Source organism: Pipistrellus hanaki (genome assembly GCF_964339955.1).
Source record: "Pipistrellus hanaki genome assembly, chromosome: 4".
In the NCBI taxonomy this organism is placed as follows: domain Eukaryota; kingdom Metazoa; phylum Chordata; class Mammalia; order Chiroptera; family Vespertilionidae; genus Pipistrellus; species Pipistrellus hanaki.
Window position 1 is genome coordinate 89865163 of NC_140506.1, and position 25132 is coordinate 89890294.

The following is a 25132-nucleotide window of genomic DNA, read 5'->3' on the forward strand; positions in this document are numbered from 1 at the left end:
GACTTGACAGCAACCACCAAGCAGCTCCTGGGCCATCTAAAACCACTGTCCCAGCACGGGGGCAAATCCCCCCAGGAATGGCCCAAAGTGCAAGACAGGATGTGACCAATTAAAATCTATTTATTTGTTTGTAATCAGACAGAACACTACAATCTGTTCAACACTGGGCTAGACACTGCCGTGATTAGGGGCAAGGAGGAAGGGGCAGGGCAAGGCCTCGGCTCAATATGGAAGTCCAAGCAGAACCTTCTGGAAGACTCTTCCCTTACCCCGTGGGGCAGAAATAAAAACCACATGATAACCGTTGATTCAGATTAGTGAGGACACTGAGCTGGGCCTCAGCTCAAGTCAATGTCAGCAAGGAGTGGGGACCAGTCAGTGAGGGTGAAGTGGCCGAGGAGGGAGAAGTGGTTTTCCTGCACAGGCTCGCCTTCATCTCGAGAAACCTCTCCCCCCACAAGGCCAGAGCGCCCCTGGGCTGGGAGTTCTGAGGGAGGGAAGGATGCCAAGTCGAGGCCCCTTCGCTTGGTTGGCCCACCTTCTCCTCACTCAGACGGTGCGCTGTGGCCCCGGCTCCAGGACACTGCAGCAACGCTGGGCGTGACTCTCCAACCCCTCACTCTGGAGGGCGGGGCAGGGGCGAGCAGCTTCGGGGGATAGGGTGGAGGGAACGCCAGAAGCAAGTGCTGTCCGCATGCATGCTTCCTGGCACTGACACAGCCTCTTCTGTCTCTGTTCCCAGAGGCTGAGGCCCACAAGGCAAGCGACTGCCCCGTCTCAAAGACCAGGTCCTACTTGATCAAACACCACACTCAGTTCTTGTCTGCATCTGGTCAGGCCTTAGCACTACATTTCATGGAACTGGGGGCCGGAGGGGAGGGCCCTTGGGACCCTCACCAACACCTGTCCTCAGCCCAGCTCCCTGCGGCAGTTCAACCGAATGGCACATCCAGCGTGAGAGGCAGCCCCTCGCGCTGACACAGCAGGACTGCCGACAGAGGAGTGGGAAACCTTCCCAGGGTCTGACCACCATGCCAGGAACCAAGCCCAGAGCTCTGTGCTTGGGTGAAAGCTGCCCACCACTCGCCAGCCCCTCCTGGGGAGGTAGGGGCTGCTCCTGCCCCAGGCTTGTGAGGGCTGGTTCTTTACAAGGGTTTGCATTCTCTTTACTTTACTCCTTCATTGTTCCGAGGCTCCTGTGTCTTTAGGGCCACGTCTATCCTATCCGTAACACTCGGGCTCCTCCCTTTGAGGAGTTAATTCCGGCTTTGGAGGAAGGAGCTGGATGGAACAGGCAGCGCAGGGGAAGAGGCCAGGGAGGGCGTGCAGGGAAGGAAGCCCTCTCCTGCCTCACACTCCCAGGGCAGCAGGAGCAGCTGGCCACAATGAACACTGTGGCCAGCCTATGAGGCTGGTGCACTCACATGGGGGCCAGACCAAGGCGAGGGCAGAGGTTTCCAGAGCAGGAAGGAGGGCTGGAAGAGCCTGCAGGAAAGAGAAGAGGGGAGCAAGGGTGAAGGTCTCCACAGAAACACTCTGCTCACACTATGTCCGGCTAGGAACCCACTGCTGGCCCTTGGTGCCCCCAAAGGGTGAGCCCTTCTCTAGGCCCAGAGTCCCTTTTAGTGACGTCTGGGTTCCTCAGTCCCAGCACAAACCAAGGCACTGGGCATGCCAGCCCAGGTGGCCATGACCCTTTCCGGCTCTGGTGTTCAGTGAGGTCTGAGAGATGGCTGGCTCCCCATAGTACTCACGGTGTTCGTGGCCATGTCTATATCTTTATGTCAGTATAGGTTTATATGCATACAAATATGTTTGAAAAGAGGTTTACCAAAATATTAGTGATTTTCTCTCAGTGCTGAGGTTTTACTTTTTTCTTCATTTTTCTATATGGTTTGAGCTTTAAAGTAATGACCATGTAACATATTTATAATCTTAATAAGAAAAAGCTATTGCCCTGGCCGGTTTGGCTCAGTGGATAGACTGAAGGGTCCCAGGTTTGGTTCCAGTCATGGGCATGTACCTTGGTTGCAGGCACATCCCCAGTGGGGGGGTGTGCAGGAGACAGCTGAGCGATGTTTCTCTCTCATCGATGTTTCTAGCTCTCTATCCTTCTCCCTTCCTTTCTGTAGAGAATCAATAAAATATATTAAAAATAAAAATAAAGCTATTATTTTGAAAGAAAGAAAGAAAAAAAAGTGGCCATGTCTGAATAGAGCCCTCATCTATAAGGTGCCCACCTCAGGGAGCTTCACTGTGACTGATGCTGCTGCTGGTGTTAAAGCTGACATCAGCTCAGACACCGTTGGAAAGGTAATAAGTGGCTATGGGTGGCTGGTGGAGGCAGAGAAAGGGCTTGAACTTTTGGTACTTTTTCCATTTCTGTGAATGCATTATTTTTTTTAAAAGTCACTCAAGGGAAAAGATGAAGTTCTGGGCAAGGGCTCAGGACTCTGCTTTCCTCCTTCAAACTTCTTTTTATGTATAAAATATATAATACTTCATTTATATATAAAATATATATTTCATTGATTTCAGAAAGGACAGGAGAGGGAGAGAGATAGAAACACCAACGACGAGAGAGAACCACTAATTGGCTGCCTCCTGCTCACAACCCAGGCATGTGCCCTTGACCAGGAATCGAACCTGGGACCCTTCAGTCCGCAGGCTGACACTCTTATCTACTGAGCCAAACTAGCTAGGGCAGTCCTTCAAATTTCTGAGAGCTGCTCCGGTACTACCTCAGCCCTTAGTGCAGCAGGTGCCTCTCCAAAGCCTTCGGTTTTTATTGTCGGAAGCGCCAGGCCCTCTATTTCTCAAGACCATCATTCCAGTCAGCTCTGACCCCCTTTCCCCACACCTGTTCCAGCATACCTTTTGGAGACCGGGCATACCCGCCCCACGACGCTCTGCTCCCGCGCCCATGTAGCACCGGGCCTGCAGCCGGGGCCGGTGAGGGGCCAGCTCCTCTGCAGAACACAGTTGAGGTCAAATGGCCAAGAAGGTGGGCTCCGCAGGGCGCCAAGGGGAGGGGACCTGCGGGAGACTGCCCGGCTGGCATCACATGGTCCGGCTGTATTCAATGCCGCCCTTGGTGGAGATGCTGGACCATGGCAGGAAGCTGCAGAGCAGGCTGTGGGCCTGGCGGTAAATCCTGTGTGGGATGGAGCAGGGGCTCAGGTTTGCTAGAGCAGAACCCAGGTGCTGGATGTAGTCCGTGGGATGCTGTTAAGGAAGACTCCAACTCGCCGTCCCTGCCCACAGCCCTGGAGTGGCACTGTCAGCAGAGGCCCAAACAGCAACCTGCAGGACTGAGGGCAGACAGCATGCCATTCTCAAGGGAGGCCAAAAGTCCGCTTAGCCTCTGCAGAGTGCTGGAAAACCTCCATAGATGGAGGGCCTCCACTATGCAAAATAATAAAGGGCAGCATGTGGGAACAAAAGGACCTTCCAGGTGAGGCCTCAGGCACATGGACACCCAGACTAAGGTTAACAGACATACCCTACATTCTGGTAAGAAAGGTTTGAACTAAGTGTTCAAAATAGCAAACAACTCTTTCACCTCCCTTACTTGCTCTCTCCCTGCCAGCATGCAGGCCCCACCAGGTCAGGGGCTTTGTCTATTTTGTTCACTGTTGTAGCCCCACATACCAGGTACAGGTGACTGTCAGCCAATACTTATTGGGTGAATAGATGGACGAATGGATGGGTGGATCTTGGACCAGGAGGATTAAAAATCCACCCCTTGTACTAGGCTCAAGTCCAGGGAACAACGAGTGCCAGAGCATGTTTGCCTTCCCAATATCTGCAACCAGACCATCAATTCCTAATACATGCAAATCAGATCTACCCACATCATCATCATCTCATCAGGAAAAAATGCATCCTGTGAGCTTGGCCTTGTGAATGTCATCTGAAAGCGACCACAGCTCCAGCTGATGCTAGGAAGCCAGTCTCTCACCCCCGAGAAGAAAAGGATATAAGATGGTCCAGGGAGGGTGGCCACCATTGATGTAGAGGACATAGGTGAAGCCATCTTTGAGGACCCCGCGGATGGAATAGTAATAGGGGAGATAGTGGTGCTGCTTGAAGTCCCTGTTTTCGTAGAAGTTTATTGCCGTGTTGTTGGTGGTGAGGACGTGCAGGTAGATGGCTTTGCAGTGGTCCTGGGCAGTGGTGGATATGTGATCCTTTAAACTCTCAAGTAAAAGGGAACCTGTAGGCAAAGAGGCAACAGTCACACACGGCGGGGCAGGTGAGGAGAAAGCATAAGGCAGACACGGAAGTGACCTTCTCAGAGATCTCTACAGATCTCTCTGCCATTGTATCAAAGACTTCCCATAACAGCTACTGTCAAAGTCCCTAAAATCCCACAGCCAGACAGGGCTGGTGTGTGCAGACCACTGGCTGTCCAGGAACATGGATCAGGCCGCATAGTTCCCTTCCAGGGGCTGAATCCACAGGAGAGATTCACTAGCCTTTCAGACAACAAAGTGTAAGCCTAAGCCCAGGGAAATGAGGAATGGGCAGACCTGGGTTACAATGAAGGCTCTGCTGTGGCTGAGTGGGATAGGAAGTTGGAGACATAAAGATGGCATGGCACCCCAGATGTGACAGGAATCTGACCCATAGGAGCTAGGACTGTTTCATCAATTACATTTTCTATTCTTAATCAAGCACACTTTGTGACCAGATATAAGTTGTGTGCGTGTCAGCAGGTGTGGTTAAAAGGTGCCCATTCTGTAATGAGGATCTTTGGGGCCGTTAGTAATCTGATCTTGTAAGCTTTGGGAATGAGGCCATACAGAAAGACCTGGTAATGTGTGGAAAGAGCATGGGCTGAACTGAAGGTCAACAGGGCAGTGGGTGGTGGTGGTGGAGTGTATATGCCAAAAATCATTATTTCAACCGCCCCTTACCTATGCCGTGCTTTCTGAATTCCTTCACTACTCCCAGACTTAGAATGTATGCAACTTGTGTGTCAACAGAGAAGTTGGAGGCTAGAATATCTCCATCCTAAAGAAAAAGTCAGAAATAAAGTCAGGTTCACAGTTGAGGCACCCGGTCGCACTGCAGAACATATCTCACGTGCTGACTCTCCCAGCTACACCTGGGGGCCAGTGGAGCAGGAAGAGACAGAACAGAGAATAACGGAGAGTCAGCACCGTCCCATGGAAACAAGGGGTGTGGGCCTTTCTTATAAAATAAGACTCACAAAAAGTCGCTTCTCTTTGGAAGGGTGGTAGACCATACAAGGAAGGACACTGACACCAGACAAGTGAAGCTATGATGGTAAAAAGGAAATGATTATGCTGTGTGGGCATTAAATGGTGCTCACATGTGTCAACTGACACACCAAGAGCTCAAACAGCCAGACAAAGTTTTACAAGTTCAATTAGCCCTGTGGCCTGTGTGACTCAGCTGGTTGGGCATTGTCCTGTGCAAGGTTGCTGGTTTGAATACCAATCACACACCCAGGCTGCAATCTTGATCCCAATTAGAGGATGTGCAGGAAGCAGCCTCTCATATGGATGTTTCCTTCTCTCTCTTTCCTCCTTACTTTCTCTCTAAGTATCAATTTTTTAAAATCCTAAAAAAAAAAAGGATTATGTGCTGCCGCAGGTGGTCTTAGGGTACAGAGGGTGGGGAGTCTGAGTGGCCTCTCTGCTGTCCACACCAGGCAGAGCGTCACCAACCCTTGTTGGTCTCTTAGTTCAGAGATAAAATTCTGGACTGAGAGAGTTGTGAGTTCGACCATCTTGAGGTTCTGATGTTCTTCTACTTTGTAAAGAAGAAGGCTTGGTGGATTCCCCCCATGGAAAGAAAGCTTGGTGACTTGGCCTCTCCCATCCCTGTCCACTGTTCACTGAGTGGTTCCCGTGTGCTGGGCATGGGTTGGCCTGTCCTTGTCCCTACTCACCACTCTCCTGACCCTGACCCTGGCCCCGGCACTCCATAGTACAGTTAAGCTGGAGAAAGGCAAACTTAGTCTCAGGGAGGCATCCTTATTGCTCTTGTTACTTGAAGCCCATGGAAGGGTCAGGAAGGTAAAGTAGGTACTTCATTCCCCAGAAGACATCAGCAGGGGCTCTCTTTCCTCAGTGTTGAATTCCTTCTGCCTCTCAGCGAGGCCAGAGAAAATGCCAGAGTGCAAAGGCTCTCCCGACACCCAGGGAGTAGAAAAGAAGGGCTCCAATCTCTGCCCTCATGGGAAAACGCACACATTCAAAGGAGTTCAGAGATCTAGTCACTGTGTGTGGGGCTGGACTGTTGCTGGGTGCACATAGGAAGAGCTTCAGAGAGAGGGTTTTGGAGAACAAGTCAGGGGAGGGGAAGGGGGGACAGTTTTCTGTGAAAGAGCAAAAAGATATTGATGCTTGCTGAAAATGCCAATGTTTCTTTTTTTGCTCTATCTTAGCACAGAAAAATAGAAGAAGAAAAAAACTCAGAAGCTAGGATAGAAAAGTTATTCTTAAAAGAAACCAACTTGCCAGAATCTAATTACAGGCAAATTAGGGTAGACCTGAGTGGGTCGGGTCTTTAAAAGAGAGAGATCTGCCTAGCTAGCTCAGTGGTTAAGTGTCAATCTATGAACCAAGAGATCCTGGTTTGATTCCCAGTCAAGGGCACATGCCCGGGTTGCAGGCTCCATCCCCAGTGGGGGGCATGCAGGAGGAACTATGCAGCCTTGATGTTTCTATCTCTCTCTCCCTCTCCTTTCCTCTCTGAAATAAATAAAAATATATGTTGAAAAATAAATAAAATAAAAGGGAGAGATATCCTTCTTGTACTTTTAAATAAACAGCCTCAAGCCAAACAGAGAGGAGCAGTTGCCAGTTGGTGGTGGTTTTTCCCCTCCATGAAGTAAATACCCATGTATAAATGCTACTCAGTCGCTTTATAAGATGACTTAGGGAGAATGTTTGGGTTTTTTAAAATTTATTTACTTTGAAGATCTAATTGTCTTTTCTTTTCTTTTCTTTTTTTTTTTTTTTTTCCACGTGCCCTTGACTGGAATCAAACCCAGAAACCTTTGATTCACAGGCGTAAGCTCTATCCACTGAGCCAAACTGATTAGGGGTAGGCAGAATCTTGACGCAAGTCAACCACATGGAACAACGTGTTTGTGACCATAACCTCGCATTTTACATTTAGAGCAGGACTTGGTAACTCAGGGACCAAAGACACTCCAGGGTTCTTAGATAGATCTTAGCGAGGTCTATGAAGTTGAACAGGAAAAAAAAAATATTTGTTTTTACTAACCTGTAACTGGAACTTAGTGTTTCCTTTAACAAATCACAGCAGTATTAGCAGTTTCTGTGACACTGCCACCAATACAAATCACAAACCCTTACAACTCCGCAGATTCTCAGTGAATCTTTTACACCCCCTCCCAATTTCAAAATGACAATCATTAGAAAGAAGCCTACAGTTAGGACGTGTTACTTAATGTACATATGACTGTATTACATACACACAGAAAGAAACCACCTGGATATGAGTCTCATACGTGGTCTGGGCTCCTAAGAGAAAGAGCAAGAGCCACAGAGCAGGCAGCGAGATTCTGTGCCCAGGGCCTGGCAGCTCCATCACCACCACACATACTTACCTCCTTGTGTATCTTGGTCCTACTTTTTATTTCAGCTACTATCATTCCTACAATGGTGCCCCTGTAGGTTGCAGCAAGGGAAAAGAACTTCTTGTTGGAGGTGATGTCACGATACCATGAGTCTGGGTATCTGAGAAGAACAAACTTAGGTGAAACCGCCAAAGGCCAAGTCCAACTAACCTCGTGCTTCAGACAGTGGACCCACAGGGGATTCGAGGCACCTCTGTCCATTGCTCCAGGATTGATAAGGAGCCTGCCCACCACTTAGTCTCCACCAAAGTGTATCATTCTCAGTGAATCATCATCCTAAAGCAGCAATCTATCCAGACAGGATAGGGGCTTTCTGATGGAAAAGTGATCTTACAAGATATAGATTTAAGAAGGGGGGGGGGGGGGGACACCTCCCATGACACTGTCTCCATGAGAGCAGTACCTGGAGGGGCAGCTGGAAGAGTTCAAACTCAAGACCCCAGGGGAGCAGAAAAGAACGTGTCACGCAAAGCCCCATGACCCCGTGATGACAGACAGATGACTCAGCCCCAGTACGGAGTTTTGGTGAGGGGACAGGACACTCTGGGTTTTACTGTCTGTGGGTTTGGGACATAACAAGTTAGTCCAGATGCCTTTCCTGAGACCAAGAGCTGGAAGACGGTGGAGACACAGTGAGAGGTTCTCCGCTCAGGTCTGCTCTGCAGAGGCCGCTGACCACCCACCAAAAGGCTTTATGAGCCTGGCACCGCCCCAGCTCCTCTCTGGATTGCAGTGGGTGACAGCTGAGGTTAAGACTCATAGAAACAAGCAGGACCTTGTTTATTTTTCATTTTTAAAAGTTTGCACTTATTTTTTTCACAACAAAAGCTATATGTGCTTATTATAGAAAAATTGAGGAAATACAGACAAGCAAAATAAAACAAACTTGTAACTACTAATAATCTACCATTCCAAAATACCAAAAACACATATCTTCATAGGCTTTCATCTTATGCATGTTTTCAAATAAAAGTGAAATTGTGGTACATACAATTTTCTAGTCTGCTTTTTTCACTTAATATTTCATTAAAAAATTCCTCAAGTATATCTTGATGACAGATTTCACTTTTCCTGGTGAATAGTATTTCATTTTCGCATGCACATACTCTAACGTATGTCAGCCATTCTTTACTGTTAAGATACTTAAGTTGCTTCTCAATTGTCTGATTTATAAATAGCACTGCATCCAACATCTTTTTAAGTAAAGTCTCTCAGCAAAGCCCTTTTGGAGAACTCTGCATAAGGTAGAGTGAGATGGAAAGGATGTGACGGCTGTCAGGGAGCGGGGCCTGGGCTCCCCTGACAGGCAAGGTGACTCTGGGCCACCATGGCCCCTCCAGGACATCCTCACCTTCGCACAAGCCTTCCAGCTTCATCAGATCCATGGCATTACCCCATCCCTCCAATCTACAGCTGTGGGGCAGAGGGCACCACTTGACTTACTCGATGGGGAACCAGTCGCCACAGAGATGCTTCACAGTGTCTATGTCATCGTGGCAGAGGAGGCGCAGGCTGACCTCGCTGAGGGCGTTGGATGGCACCACCTCTGTCATTCACACCTGCAGGGAGAGAGGCGGGGTCAGGAGAGCAGCCAGCCTCCCCTAAACACCTCACCAGCTCACAGGTCCCATTATGGCACATTCACTTCCTCTTCCTCCTCCTAACCTGTGGCGCAGGAAAGATGGGAAGACTAACACCCCGCCATGGACGGTGGTCCCCTTAGTAACGGCATGAAGTTCACAATAATCCCCCGCACCAAGTGCCACAATCACCCCCGAACTGCAGACAAATAAACTAAGGCTTGGGAAGGGCTGGCAGGATGGGACCTAGGGTCCCCTCACTGTTCACTTGGAACACCCTGAACACCAGAGAGCAGCCTGCCTTTGGTCAGTTTTCTCTCTCCTCTGCCCCTCTGAGGTGCCCTCTGAGCACCACTCCTCCCTGGCCAGTGTCCTATCTCCCTCACATTGCCATTTCTCCATTGCACAAAGCACACAACCCCAGCAGTCCAGCTTCTCCCGACCTGGGCCCATGGCCATCAACCCCATCAGAGCAGCCTGGGCAGGGGCCAATGACCTGCTGGATTTCCAGAAAAATTGGCACTAGCTAGGCAGGTTATTGCTCCTCCCTTATCCAGCAAACAAAACTCATGAGCAAAAAGAGAGAGAGACTTGCAAGACACCAGAGGTTCAAATCAGGGTCAGGAGTTACTGACAATTATTTTAAATCAGGAAACTGCATTTAGCCCAGGTTGGTGATGGATCAGCTGTCCTTGTTCCAATTAAGATAAGGCAAGGAAGCAGAAAGAAAGCCAAATATTAGACTCTGGCAAAGGGAACACAGGAGTCTTTCTTCTTTATATTGAAAACTGGTAGTAAAAGGCATAGGACCATGCATTTACTACATCTTTTTAGGATAACTGTGTAGTTTATCCTTGATGGATGAGGAAAAATTCTTTCTATAGAAGAATGAAAGCCAATAAAAGTAGAAATAATGATAGAATTGGAATGTCATCACTTTGAAAGTGCTGATGAAAATAAATGAATCAAGCAAGAATTATCAAAGACTTTAACCACACAGTGGAGGGAACAGGTGTGAGGCTTGGAGGCAAAGTACCTGCACCCGAGGACTTAGCAATCACCAAGGAAAAGCCTTTCAACCTCAAGATCCTGCAGTTACAATTCCTCCAGTAATGGAGCCCAGCTTCTCTGACCAGTGCCATTCATACGAAATCCACAAAGCCTTCAGGTTTCCACAAAAAATGCTAGGCCTAAAGCCAGCTGCGCCTCCAGACCTAACATCACAACTACAGATAATAGCCGGAACACAGGCATGTATATTCAACAGCATCATGACATCCAACAAACACAGAATGCTGATAATCTACAAGATGAGCAACCTGGTCTCTTCAAAAAGTCAATGATGCCCTAGCCAGTTTGGCTCAGTGGATAGAGTGACGACCTGTGGACTGAAGGGTCCCAGGTTCGATTCCAGTCAAGGACACATGACTGGGTTGCAGGTTCCATCCCCAGTAGGAGGGTGTGCAGGGAGGTAGCTGATCAATGATTCTCTCTCATCATTGATATTGCTATCTTTCTCTCTTCTTCCTCTCTGAAATCAATAAAGGCAATGCCATTAAAAAGACAAAAGTGGCCGAAACCGGTTTGGCCCAGTGGGTAGAGCATCAGCTTGCGGACTGAAGGGTCCCGGATTCGATTCCGGTCAAGGGCATGTACCTTGGTTGCAGTGGAGGGTGTGCAGGAGGCAGCTGATTAATGTTTCTCTCATCATCGATATTTCTAGCTTTCTGTCCTTCTCCTTTCCTCTCTGTAAAAAATCAATAAAATAGCCAAAACCGGTTTGGCTCAGTGGATAGAGCGTCAGCCTGTGGACTGAAAGGTCCCAGGTTCGATTCCAGTCAAGGGCATGTACCTTGGTTGCGGGCACATTCCCAGTAGGGGTGTGCAAGAGGCAGCTGATCGATGATTCTCTCTCATCGATGTTTCTAACTCTCTATCCCTCTCTCTTCCTCTCTGTAAAAAAATCAATAAAATATTAAAAATAAATAAATAAATAATAAAATTGGAAATATTTTTTTTAAATCAATAAAACATATATTTTTTTAAAAAGTGGACTAAAAGAGACAAGAAGATCTATAACCAAATGTAATATATAACACCTCTACTAGAAAAAAGGGCTTTGAATGCAAAGAACGTAGTGCTGAAAGGTGTCCACAGCCACAAAATAAGGAAGAGTCACATCACCCACCTTCCAAGGGCCAAAGACACCGAGGCTCTGAGGCAACCTAAACACCCTTAGAGAAGAGCACCGGGAGAAATGGCTTGACCACCATGCCATCATCAAATCCCCCAGAATACGAAGTCAGCCATGAAGAAGACAGAAGACAACAATACATTGTGTTCATTGTGGATGTCAAGGCCAACAAGCACCAGGTCAAACAGGCTGTGAAAAAGCTCTATGACACTGACGTAGCCAAGGTCAACACCCTGGTCAGCCTGATGGAGAAAAGAAGGCATATGTTTGACTGGCTCCTGACTATGATGTTTTGGATGTTACCAACAAAATTGGGATCATCTAAACTGAGTCTAGATGATTAATTCTAAATATAAAAATTTTACACTGAAAAAAAAAAATTCCAATGAGGCTTCAAAGAATGACAATGTAGACACTGGCTGTGCAGTCTAAGGACACAGGGCACTGTTTTAGGAGTTGTGTTTGAAATTACCCAAAGTGCTAGGTTATTAACCACAAGGCTACTTTAGGGCAACGCCCTTCCCTTTCCCTCAGGACCAAGAAAACTGTCAAAACTTAGAGCTGCAGAAACCAGTTTGGCTCAGTGGATAGAGCATCGGCCTGCAGACTGAAAGGTCCCGGGTTCGATTCCGGTCAGGGGCATGTACCTTGGTTGTGGGCACATCCTCGGTGGGGGGTGTGCAGGAGGCAGTTGATCGATGATGATTCTCTCTCATTGATGTTTCTAACTCTCTATCTCTCTCTCTTCCTCTCTGTAAAAAAAATCAATAAAATATATTTTAAAAAAAATAAAATAATGGGCTGGCCCAGATCCTGCCTCCCATGGGCTACAGGTCTGCTAGGGTGGGGTTGGGGTGCTCTGGGAAAGACGAGGCTGAAGATCAGGGAGGCTGGTAGGAGGTACAGACTTGAAGAGCCGCCAGCCCACCAAGGCCAACCTGTAGCTTACTCTGGATTTGGGCCAATTTTAATATTTCATATTCAAAGAAAAAAAAAATCTGTCATTTGCTTGGTGTAAGAAGTGACCAAAGAAAATTATCAAGACTCAAACAACCACAAGTTTTCATCGATGCGGTCTTAGCCCCTCAGATATTTTGAGAAAGGAAAGATCATTCTCAGATTTTCCATAGCTAGGAAATCAACACACCACAAATCACCAGATAAATCTCAAATCCATTTTCAGCCCTAATGAGTGATCTATGCCAGGAAACTCCATATTGTCCTTTTTTCCTGGAAAACTAGTTCCAGCGGTTCATCTGGGGCGTGGCAGGCTCAAGTTAGCACAAGACATAGGGTGACTTTACTGCCCGCACTCATTACCTTGGCAGAGCTCCAGGTGTCTCATCGGCTGTGCCCACAGTTTTGTTCTCAACCAACAGGAAATGTGCTCTGAGCTCCTCCTACAAAAAGGAGCTGCAGGACAGGACACTGTCAGCTCACTCTCCGTCCCTACACCAGAGGGGCAGGACAAGGCCACTGGCAAAACCAGCCAGGAGAGCCAGGGTTCGGATGGCCACAGGCAGACCTGGGCACCCGAAGAGCTAGAGCTGCTGCCCAGTCAGTAAGTGCTAAGATGCAGGGCCTTGACCTCCACGGTTGCCTGTGGCAGAGGACAGTCTGCAAAGAGGCTGAGGGTGGGACAATCCCTGGGGCGGGGGATGGAACTATTGTATATCTTAATGGCGGTGGTTACACACACAAACATATATGCACACATTAAAACTCACTGAGTACATTTTCTTGTATGTTAAACTTTAATAAAGTTTATTTTAAAAGATTAAAAAACCACTTTACAGTGAGGTTTGATAGCAAAGGAAGAGATCCATAATAAATGAGCATCTCTTATGCTCTTATGGGGTTTACAAATTTTCCCCTTAGTATCCTTGGGGAAAGCTCTTGTTCACTCCCTGTTCAGCGTTCAATAAAAATACTGGGCTCCAAGAAATACAGCCATTTGTGGATTCTCACATCCCTATTAAAAGCACTTCCATGTTTTCAAAGGCCAGTTCTTTAGATGCCTTGATTTAAAAATAGAAACATGTCAAATTTAACCAGGGGAGAAAGCTGGATATTACAGTGCCTAATCTGTCCCAGCCCAACTGACAGTGGGTAGAGAAGGTGGCAGGAAGGCACAGGAGGAGAATCTGGCACCACCTATGTGCCAGTGAAAGGAAGAAATGGAGTCAAAAAGAGGCAAATTAACTGATGGTGGTGGTGCAGGTGGGAGGCGGGTATGGCAAGTGGCTAAGCTGGAGGAACAAGTCAGGAAACTCCACTTGTCCATCCTGAACCTTCCACCAAGTACTGACCTCTTATTGCTACCATTAGGGCTCAAGGGACAAGGATTCTGAGATTTGCTAGAAAAAGGTGACGGTGAATGAAGTGAGAGCAGAGGCCCAGTATTAGGCCCTCTATTCCATCCTGAGCCCTAGGGTGCTGATGGGACCGCACCGAAAACACAGATGCACAGGCCATCCCTCAGTATACATTTTCCTACAGACACTGACATGTCTATATTACAACAATAGGGACGTATTGTACAGGATAATTCTAAGTTCACTTGAGTTTTTTTAAACTTTATTTTAGAGAAAGGGAGCGGGGAGAGAGAAACACTGGTTTCTTGTTTCACTTACGCATTCATTGGTTTATTCTTTTTTTAGTATTTTTTTTTTAAATTGATTTCAGAGAAGCCGGGCCCAGAGCAGCCGGGTCAGGAGCAGCCAGGCCCGGAGCAGCAGCAGCCAGGCCCGGAGCGGCAACAGCTGGGCCCAGAGCAGCCGGGCTCAGAGCAGCAGCACCAGGCCCAGAGCAGCCAGGCCGGGAGCGGCCAGGCCGGGAGCGTCCAGGCCAGGAGCAGCCGGGCCAGAAGCATCCAGGCACGGAACAGCCGGGTTGGGAGCAGCCAGGCCCGAAGCAGCAGCATCCAGGCCCGGAGTGGCAGTGGCCAGACCCGGAGCAGCAGGTTGTGGAGCGGACCAAAGCAACAGAGAGCAGGCCCGGAGCAGCCGGACCGGGAACAGCTCGCTCCTCGCCTGCCCATGCCCCAGGGCTGCCTCTCAGACATGGCTGGAAACTTTTGGGGGAACTTGAGGGTCTGCTGAATCAAGTGATGAAGGCTTAGATCTGAATGTGTTGAGTTGTTGTAGCGCTGGGGTGTTGATCTGTGAGTGCCTTGTGTGGGGTCTGGATGAGGGTGGTTGATCTATTTGGAAGTGTCTTTTGTGTGAAGTGTATCCTTGGGCATGTGGAGGTATTACTGATTTGAGAAAATGCTAAGTAATTGATTTACTATCTGAAAAATTTAAAGTTCTGAAAGTTTAAGGTCTCTTGCCAAAAAGAGGTTTTAAAGCTAACACCTTAATTTTAATGGAGAAAGGGGAGGACAAGCCCTTCCCACCCAGAACAGGTAATCCAATTCCAGCCAGCAGCTATCTTTAAACAATGTGTTCATTTACATTTGAATGGCTATGCCTTTTGATAGCCTAAGGGCAAGTTTACATGTAAACAAGTTTGCTTCTCAGTTCTCAGGGCAGAAAAAACAAGGTTTAAAATTATTAGATTTCAAAATTTATTCTTAAAAATATAAAAGTTTATTGATTAAAAAAAACACACAAAACAAAACAAAACAAAAAAACACACACACAAAAAAGGAAATTAAAAAAACTGATGAACAATATTAACTGTTAATTATAATAGAATCAGAGATAAGGGAGGGGAGTGGACTGACAATTGGGGGGGGGGGAGGAAGTGGTGGATGCGGGAAGAGTGAACATAAATTGTGCACCTATGGATGAGGACAATGGGGGATGGGGAGAGGGCGGAGGGTGGGTTGGAAACCTGGTGGAGGGGGGAAGAAATGAGGAACCTTTGTAATAATATGAACAATAAAGATTGATTTAAAAAAAAATAAATTGATTTCAGAGAGGAAGAGATAGAAACATCAAAGAAGAGAGAGAATCATCGTTGGCTGCCTCCTGCTAGCCCCCCCTACTGGGGATTGAGCCTGCAACCGGGCATGTGCCCTTCACTGGAATCGAACTGGTAACCATTCAATCCACAGGTCGATGCTCAGTCCACTGAGCCAACCCAGCTAGGGCTATTCTTCCTTTTTTAAAAATTATTTTAATCCTCACCTGAGGATGTTTTTTTATTGATCTTTTTAGAGAGAGAAACATCAATATGAGAAACATGGATGAGTTGCTTTCCTTAGGCACCCTGACCCCTAGGTATGTGCCCTGACCGAGAATTGAACCCGCAATCTTTTGGCATAGGAGGGATGACACTCCAACCAAGTGACCCACCAAACAGGGCTTACTGGTTTATTCTTGTATGTTACCTGACCAGGATTGAACCCACAGCCTTGGCACACCCAGATGATGCTCTAACCAACTGAGCTACCCAGCCTGGGCCACTTGAGCTTTTAAGTAGAAACATGAAATTGCAAAGGTCAGGCTTGCAGTGAGAATTCTTCCCGAGGTTTCACATCATGTTCTTGACTTTTAGGGGATTGGTGAGTGGAGCAATTCTAGGAGGGGCAAAAACTAGTTTCTCCAAGACCCAAACGAAGGGCCTGCTGGCTCACCCCTCAGCCCATCCTTCCCCTTCCCCCAATCTCATCCTCCTGAGGCTGTCTGCAAGCCTGTCCTTCTTCTGTGCTGAGAAGACCTTTCTGGTCCCTGAACCCAAGGCTGCTTTTTCCTGAGGACTCAGGGGTGGCTGCAAGGGGGTGGAGCCCAGGTATCTGGCATCCCCTCACCCACACTCCTGAGCACCTCACCTCTGTGTGCTCAGCCAAAGTGAAAGTGGAGGGATGGCTGCCAAGGTGCCCCCAATGTCCACAGGAGCATTTTCCATCTCCCGCCAAGTGCTGGGGCTTTGGAATTTGGGGGCTCGGAGTGGAATTGCAACAGGTTTTGGAGGGGTTTCCTGGCACTGCCACAGGGCCCTCTGCTCCCACTCAAGTGTAAAGCCAGAAGCAATCCTATTTGCAGACTATATCCTGACACCAGAGGTCCACAGGGCCTCTCCCTTGTTCAAAAGCAATGCTTCTGGATCCCAGACAACCCACACTAAACTTTAAAAACCACCCTTTCCTCTTAATGGCTTAAGAAGTGCTGTGGGTCAAAACCGGTTTGGCTCAGTGGATAGAGCATCGAAAGGTCCCAAGTTCGATTCCGGTCAAGGGCATGTACCTTGGTTGCGGGCCCATTCCCAATAGGGGGTGTGCAAGAGGCAGCTGATGGATGATTTTCTCATTGTTGTTTCTAGCTCTCTATCCCTCTCTGTAAAAAGTCAATAAAATATATATATATTTTTTAAAGAAGTGCTGTGGACCCTACCCCTGACCTCAGCAGATTTAAAGGCCAGCATGATTCACTACAACCTTCATCACCCTAGAACCTTCCCCTTTCCTTCTCTTACTTCCATAGGTACCAAAGTGTCCTCCCTCCTTGCCAAGACTAGTCCAATCTCCACTTACTGTGCCCTCCCAGACCCTGCAGGGATGCTGGAGTCACAATGACCCAGGGTCAAATCCCAGCTCTGATGTCCATGAGACATCTCTGTCCTGCTCCATGCTTCAGCTTTCTTTCTCTGGGAAGACAAGTGAGATGGCCACTTCCAATGGCCACTCCAATCCTTGGTCCAACTTCTGTTTCTTCCCTCCCTGACTCAAGCCCTCCCTTTCTCCAACATTTTCAACCTTCTCTTTTGTAAATTCCCTTCCAATGGGCTGTAAACACACCATGTGTACCCTCTTCTGGACAAGTCTCCTGCCACCTTCCTTTCCTCCAGTGTAACTACCTACACCAGCACATTTGCCGCCACCTTCTTGCTTTATTCCTGCTCCCGGCCCCCTTTATCACTGGTGACAAACCAACTCTGAAATCCAGCAGCCCTCCCTTCTCTCTACAGCTCACACCTCAGCTCACTCCTCTTGAACCCGACTCCCTTCACCCTATGTCAAAGCACCACCCTGGTCCTTCCCTGGCTGCTTCTCCAGGCTTCTTCTCAAATGAAGCACAAGGGAAGATTCGCACTCTTCCACAGCACACGTAGTAAAAACCACCAGGCCCTGGGGAATGTGAAATTCTGCAGACGCCAGGTTTACTGGCTTGGACAGTGGTCAGCAAACTGCGGCTCGTAAGCCACATGCGGCTCTTTGGCCCCTTGAGTGTGGCTTTACCACAAAATACCACGTGCGGTATTTTGTGTAGTACCAGTGCAACTGAAACTTGGCAGCCCATGCGCAGAAGTCGGTTTTCGGCTCTCAAAAGAAATTTCAATCATTGTACTGTCGATATTTGGCCCTGCTGACTAATGAGTCTGCCGACCACTGGGCCTGGACAGCCCAACAATAAACTCCAAGTGTTTAGGATAGAGAGGGGAGAAAAGGAAAAGTAACCAGTGATGGGCACAGGACACTGCCTTGCTCCTCAGTAAAATCGGTTAAGGACCAAAAGGAGAGGGAGGGGAAACAGAGAGCACACTTCACAGCTGGTCTGCAGAAAAGAGCAGCTGCTGGTGGGGCAGCGAGCCGTCTCCCAGGAAGCCTGGGTTCCTTCCAAAAGCTCAGTGTAGGAGGAACATGATTAATTTACAGGGTGACAAGAAACAAACACCCAGCACTCTAGTTCCAAACAGCCGCCCTCTTAAAACTCAAGCCATTGTGCTCAGAGGGGAGCCTGTCTATTCGTGACATACAATTGATGATACGGAAGAATTCCATTTTGCATGAAATTCTGAAATTGCTAAGGGAACTGACAGTGACAGAAATCAGATAGTGGGGTGGGGAACACAGGGCAACTTACTGGGGCATCTATGTCTCCTCTGTGGTCATCAAAGCTATGGATCTGCTCGGTTAAGATCTGATCACTTGGCTGCATGCTGACTATACCTCAACTTTAAAAAGACAATAACAGGTGGTTCCAGTGTGGTCCCAGCTCCAGACCATTCTTTCCTTTGGGCTAAAGATTCTGTCATCCCCTAATTTCATAGAGAATTCATTTAATCTTTTATTTACCAACATTGTATTGAAAATCCAGGTACTGCTTTAGATTCTGTGTTTGCAGCAATAAGCAGAGTCAGAAATCTCTGATTATACAGGATACAGAGGTATATTGGGGGCTTTCATGCACTATTACCAAAATACCCATAGAAGCCACTTCTTTTTTTAAAAATATTTTATTGATTTTTTACAGAGAGATAGAGAGTTAGAAACATCGATGAGAGAAAACCATCGATCGGCTGCCTCCTGCACACCCCCCAACCAGGGATGTATCCGCAACCAAGGTACATGACCTTGACCGGAATCGAACTTGGAACCCTTGAGTCCGCAGGCTAATGCTCTATCCACTGAGCCAAACTGGTTTCGGCGCCATTTCTTTTGCTCAAGGATTTCCATGGCAAACAGCACATTACTGAACACAAAAAGTGCTGGCAACCGAGCTGTGTAGAGAAGGGTTAATTCAACTGTGTGGAAGGTGCTCTCCAACCTGAGCCACAAGGAAAACGGCAGGAGATCCATCCCCTTGCATTTCCCCCAAATTGCACCAAAGTCCCAAGCAGTCCAACTAAAAAAAAGAAAACTGTCCAATGTTGCAACATTCTTTCTCTTTTTTTAAAGTGCGGTAAAATATACATAAATTGTATCCTTTCAACCATTTTAAAGCGCACAGATCAGTGGTATTCACATTGTTGTGCAACCACCACCAATGATGGTCACCAATGACTATCACCTTTCCAAACTGAACTCTAACTCCCTGCTCCTCCTGTTCCAGCCTCCAGCAACCACCATTCCACTTCCTGTCTCTACAAATGACACTGGCCACTTTTTTATGCTTAGTGGTACCTCTTAACTCAAAATGTCAACTGAGAAGGAAACCTTTAATTTCGCGTAGTAGTAGACTTCCATCAAAGTCTCCCACAGATGTAGCTCCATACACAGCTTTTTCGACTTCCTAGGAAGGCAGGTTTCCAGACCTGAGCATCTTTTCAGCATGAGAGAGGCCTCTAAGCAGTTTGGGGCATCGTGCATTCTGGAGCGGTGCTTTTTTACCTTTCCATTGTGTCCAAGATGAGCTAGATATTATTTTGTTTAAACTTTTATTTTACCATTTTGCTTTTTCACTTCATATTCTCAGTGAAATGACCCGACGTGAAGGACAGGCTTTTGGGCCACGGTGCATGTGTACTGCTTGCCCACCCCATGCTCCTTCAGACGGCATTTGGGCTAACCTTGGGCATGGCAGTCTGAGAGAATCCTCTCCTTGGCCTAAGGACGTACCCCAGAGCAGCTGACAAGCTTCTTCTGGAAGAAGGACTGCATTGTGTGTGCGCCCAAGGACTGTTTGCCTTTTGTGGCCCCAGGAGGTCAATGTCAGCACTAGAGAAGACAGTTCAGGTAGAGAGAGAGACAGGACAAAGAGGAAGAGCAGAGATAAGAACAGGAGGGTTTGAACTGGGGACCAGGGACAGAAAGCCAAGACCAGACAGAACCCGTGGTGCCCTCACCTGAAAGCTCAGCAGTCATTTCCCGGAACAGAAAATGAGGCCAGCTCACAGCCAGGCGAGAAGATCAGCCAGAGTAAAAGCAGGTGACAGTGGGGCATGGCCGGCATGGGCAGTAAGGATGGCCTGGCCAAGAAGGCCTTTGCCCGGAGGCCTTTCTTTTTTTGTTAATCCTCCCCAGACTATTTTTTTTCCATTGATTTTTTTTTTTAGAACCAATGGAAGGGATTGGGGGACGGGAGAGAGGGGAGGGAGAGAAGACATTGATGCGGGAGAGACATCGATTGATTGTCTGCTGCACGTGCCTGACCAGAGCCAGGGATTGAACCTGCAACTGAGGTACATGCCCTTGACTGGGAATCGAGCCCAAGACCCTTGAGTGCACAGGCCAACACTCTAACCACTGAGCAATGCTGGCCGGGGCTGCCTAGTGGCTTTTTAAGCTGGGATCTTGAAAGGAGGCCATTTGAGAGGGCATGCCTAGAATATAATTCCCAGTTCAGTGAGCCGACTGGTTTGGTGTAAAAAACAAAACAAATCAAACAATAATAACATTGTTGTAAAAACTTGTAATAACTACATTTTTGTGGGGTGGAAATCAAAGGGTAATAAAATACCCAAGAATACCTGGGGCTCAAAATCAAGAGCAAATTGGTTCTCTCAGAGAACTTCAATGGCTACCAGAAGCCCTAACACTGCTTGGGGGGAGGGGTGGCTGACATGGACGTGCAGCTACTCAGTTTGAAAGGAAAAAGTACAGCAACGGGGGAATCCAGTTTCAGAAACCCTGTCGGTCCCCTGGCTGCTGCCCCTCCAGCATATCAGCCTCTCTACTTTTTTTCACCTTTTCCATCACATTCTGCTGGGTTTTATTATGATTTTTTACAAAGAATTATTTTTATTTTTATTTAAATATATTTTATTGATTTTTTACAGAGAGGAATGAAGAGGGATAGAGAGCTAGAAACATCAATCAGCTGCCTCCTGCACACCCCCTACTGGGGATGTGCCCGCAACCAAGGTACATGCCCTTGTCCAGAATCGAACCTGGGACCTTTCAGTCCGCAGACCGGCGCTCTATCCACTGAGCCAAACCAAACCGGTTTTGGCTTATTATGACTTTTAATCTCTGCTTCTCTAGGTTTACATTTAGGATCCTTCAGAGTTAAATAGAAGTTAAATATTTTTTAAAATGGGTCAAATGTGGTATACATTAACACAGAATTGTGAGGTAGACTTTTATACCAAAAATGATTTTTGAAAAGTAATTCAACCTTCTGTCAGCATTTGCCTTGGGGTCATGGCAGATGTCTGTGTTCTATGCCACTTAACTTCTGTTTTTCTTACAATGAGTTTGGGTTGCTTTTAGTATAAGAAAAAATTTTTTTTTCAGGTGGTAATGTAAAAATTGTGAGCATATTTTTATATTAAAATAATCTCATGGGTTGTTTCTAATTAGTAATAACTTGGAAATTTTACATAGTCTCTTCAAATTGTAAGTGGAATAATTACCCATTTCCTCCCAAAATAGACTTACTGAGAGAGAAACATCGACCAGCTGCCTCTTGCACACCCCCTATCGGGGATGTGCCCGCAACCAACGTACATGCCCCTGACCGGAATCAAACCTGGGACCATTTAGTCCGAAGGCTGACGCTCTACCACCCAGCCAAACCGGTTTTGGCTTAGTGCCAACTTTTAAACCCCATACCCTTGGAATAGCATGGCATTTTGTGCACCAATGCCAAAAATAAACAGATTCAAAGCTGTAATGAAGCAAAGAGGGGGTGGTTGTGGATAAGGACACCAAACAGATTTGTACAAATATTTTAAAGAGTTCCCTGTGTAGTCACTAAGCACTTTTAATGACTACATAAAATTTAATTTTAACAAGTATGTTTTTTAAGACAACCACTTTAAAAAAGGCTTAAAAAGAACATTCCTCCTTTTTTTTTTTTTTTTTTTTGAGGTAAGGGCATGCTCTTTTAAATCTTTTTGTTTTACTATGAACACAAAATAACAATTCACATGCAATATAAAGCAAAATTTAGGAATCTCCTTCTTACTCCTTCCCCCCAAAATGACTGCTAATGGCCTCTCACCAGAAAATCAGTGTTTTAAATAGAGAGGGTTTGTCTGGTAAGGAGCTTGAGGGGCCTTTTGTGGTGGTGATTCAACAGGTAGTTCATGACCAGTCATCAAGCAATGTCCTTTTCTGTATGTATATTCTTTTTAACTGATTTGAGAGAGAAGAAGTGGGATGAAGGGAGAGGGGGAGAAAGAGATACACTGATTTGATTTGATGGTCCCTTATTTATGCATTTTATGCATTCATTGGTTAATTCTTACATTAGCCTGACGGGGGAGGGGGGGTGGGGGGGGGGCCAGGGTGGTGGTGGTGGTGGTGGAAATTGAACGCCCAACCTTGGAGTATGAGGATGATTCTTCAACCAAGTGAGCTAACAGGCCAGGCTTGTATGTGCATCTCAATCAAAGGGTTAAAAACGGGAGGCCAGAGAAAGTAACTTGAAACCAAGTACCCTGTTTCCCCGAAAATAAGACAGTGTCTTATATTAATTTTTTCTCCCAAAATAGCACTAGGTCTTATTTTCAGGGGATGTCTTATCTTTCCATGCGCTAGGTCTTATTTTCGGGGAAACACGGGTATAAAGAGCAGCAAATATCTGTCCAGCAAGACCTTTTTTTTTTTTAAATATATTTTATTGATTTTTTTACAGAGAGGAAGGGAGAGAGATAGAAGCTAGAAACGTCGATGAGAGAGAAACATCGACCAGCTGCCTCTTGCACACCCCCTACTGGGGATGTGCCCGCAACCAATGTACATGCCCTTGACCGGAATCGAACCTGAGACCCTTCAGTTCGCAGACCGACGCTCTACCACTGAGCCAAACCGGCTTCGGTAAGACCTCTTGAATAGTTTACAACTAGAGTCAGAAGGAGGCATGTCTAAAAAGCAACCAGTTTGAAAAAGGCATCCAGCATCACTCCCGGGAACTTAAGAAATGATGAAACATTGTTGCGTTAACATACCAGCCAAGAATTCATTCCAGTGCCTAAGGGACAATTACCCACAGACTATTTTATAAAATGAAATTGCTTCTGTTACTTTCAAGATGGGCTCTTGGAAATAAGAGGTAGAGCTAGAGAGGTTACCACTTCAGGGGGGACACTGTCTGATAAGCAGTCAGCTTTCCCTTCGGGTTGGAGAGCTGTCCCCAACCAGTGAGACCTCGGGGCTATTTCAGCAGACAGAACTGAGACCCTGGAGTCCTCTCTGCACCGTGCTCCGTGCGGCGGCCGCAGGTAAGGCTGCCATGCCCACCTGGTTTAAACACACCTACGGCTGTACGACAGCAAACTGTTGCTAGCAGGTACACTGAGGCTTAGAGAGAGGCACAGCAGCCAGGACAGAATCACCCTTGTCAGTTCAGGTGTACTGTACCTTTTATCTCTCAAATCTCCTACCATCCAGGAATTTTCTTCCGCCCAGGGCAGAGCGTGCTGTTGCTTAGCAACTTCAACAAGTCATATCCCAAATACGGAATAGATGTGGCTAAAATAAACACAGTGACAAAATCACTGCAAGTTACAACTGGGTGGGGCTAAAGATAGGAAACACTATTTTTCTTAACCCTGATCTGTTAACACCACACCATGCCCTGACTCTGTTGCTTGTGGTTTTTAACTGACTTTACGGAAACCCAGAGGAAGTATATGAATTTGGTTTTGCTTTCGGTCCCTTTCAATTCAACGATGCTCAAGACTCCCCCTTCCTCCCTTGTACGACGGGCCAAAGAACGTCTATCAGTAACCTCTACATCACAAAGTGCTAGGAGGGTTGTGGGATTTCTGTAGATGACCTGGAGCAGCTGGCGCCGGTTCAGCCAATTAAACATTAACTCGGGGTTTTCTGTCTTTAAGCTTTCTGGTAAAAGGTCTGCAACCCCAAGTGATCTCCCCGGTTCTGACACTCCAAGTGACAATCACTTCAAGAGCCACAGGGAACTACTGCCTGGGGCTGGTACCCTTTCCTTCGGGACAAACGAATCGTCCGGCTGGCTCGGCTCAAGGACTTGGCAGAGAGAAAACAGATCAATCGATGAAGCAGCCAATGTCCACGTTTATTGCGGAGTGACTCCTTGCCACCCTCCGGGCAGGCGCACAGACGGACAGGTATGTGTTAGGGGTGCAGTCGAGGCCCACAGCCCCTCTCGAAATGTTTCCAGGGGGACAAACCACAGAAGTTACATACGAGAAGGTACAGCTGAGAGAGTAAGAAGACGCCGAGACGACCAAGACAGAGCCCCAGGCTGTCCGGAGTTCACGGAGGGCAAACACGTCGGCAAAATAACTACAAACCGTCCAAGTTCACCTGTGACAAGACCAGGCGCTTCACCTCCGCGGGGAGCGAAGGGCAGGCTACACTCCGGGTCTCAATCTCCCCACAACCCGTCCCTGGGCCGCGAGCCGAGGCGCCCCCAAAAAAGGGCCGGCTCCCACTTATGGCTGGGGGCCGCGCCCCTCGGCACCCCTACGATCTGGGGCGCTCCCCCGCCTCACCCCGCGGCCCCCTCCTCGCCCCAGCCGGCCGCGACCACCTACGCAGCCCCGAAACCCCGCGGAGATCTGGGCACCGGCCGGCCTCCCTCCACTGGCCCGGCTGTCCCGCACCCCACAGGGGCCCCCCCCGCGCCCCCGCCCGCCCCCACCCGAGCTGCAGCTCCTCCCCACTCACGACCCCCACCCCCCGAGCCGGGCCCGGCGCCTCCATCACAAGCCCGAGACCCGGGGAGCCTCACCTCGGGCGGGAGCCGGCGGCAGCGGACGGCGCCGGGGGCTCAGCGCATCCTGGGGTCGCAGGGAGCCGGAAGTGGGGCCGCGCGGAGCCCGCAACCAGTTATGTAACCGGCAGGGGCCGCAGCCGAGACTGAGGCGGCGGCCCACGGCACTTCCGGCTCCCTCGCTGGGCCAGCGGCGCAGACCGGAAGCCCATTGGCCCCTAGCGCGCACCTAGGGCGCCGCCTCCCCGAGGCTGACGCCGCCATCTTGGGAGTGGGCAGGCCTCCCCGGAAACCAGGTGGCGGAGGCGCTGGGACGCCAGATGGGGAGCGTCTGCAGGGGCGAGTGGAGTTCCGAGAACCGAGCGGGGCGCCCACACGAGATGGGCAGATCGGGACAGGCAGATTGCTG

General features: G+C 48.1%; 1 protein-coding gene across 1 annotated transcript; it reads right to left on the bottom strand.

The window, feature by feature from the left end:
• Window positions 1-102: 102 nt before the first annotated feature.
• On the bottom strand, window positions 103-24921 carry NAA60 (N-alpha-acetyltransferase 60, NatF catalytic subunit). Its single transcript, XM_084882519.1, has 7 exons — window positions 24742-24921; window positions 9083-9198; window positions 7610-7739; window positions 4920-5016; window positions 3982-4216; window positions 2875-3217; window positions 103-1485 (listed from the first exon to the last, which is right to left on the bottom strand). The coding sequence occupies exons 2-6, from the start codon at window positions 9190-9192 to the stop codon at window positions 3061-3063; spliced, it is 729 nt and encodes a 242-aa protein (XP_084738645.1). The 5' UTR covers window positions 9193-9198; window positions 24742-24921; the 3' UTR covers window positions 103-1485; window positions 2875-3060.
• Between the last annotated feature and the right edge of the window lie 211 nt (window positions 24922-25132).

Bases quoted from the DNA above. Each gene is read 5' to 3' on its own strand.
- NAA60 (XM_084882519.1), bottom strand. From the start codon at position 9,192: ATGACAGAGGTGGTGCCATCCAACGCCCTCAGCGAGGTCAGCCTGCGC. The intron at 5,017-7,609 runs GTAAGTATGTGT...CTTTTTCTTTAG, and splicing joins GGACCAAGATACACAAGGAG to GATGGAGATATTCTAGCCTC. The intron at 3,218-3,981 runs ATATCCTTTTCT...ACAGCATCCCAC, and splicing joins CACCCTCCCTGGACCATCTT to GGACTACATCCAGCACCTGG.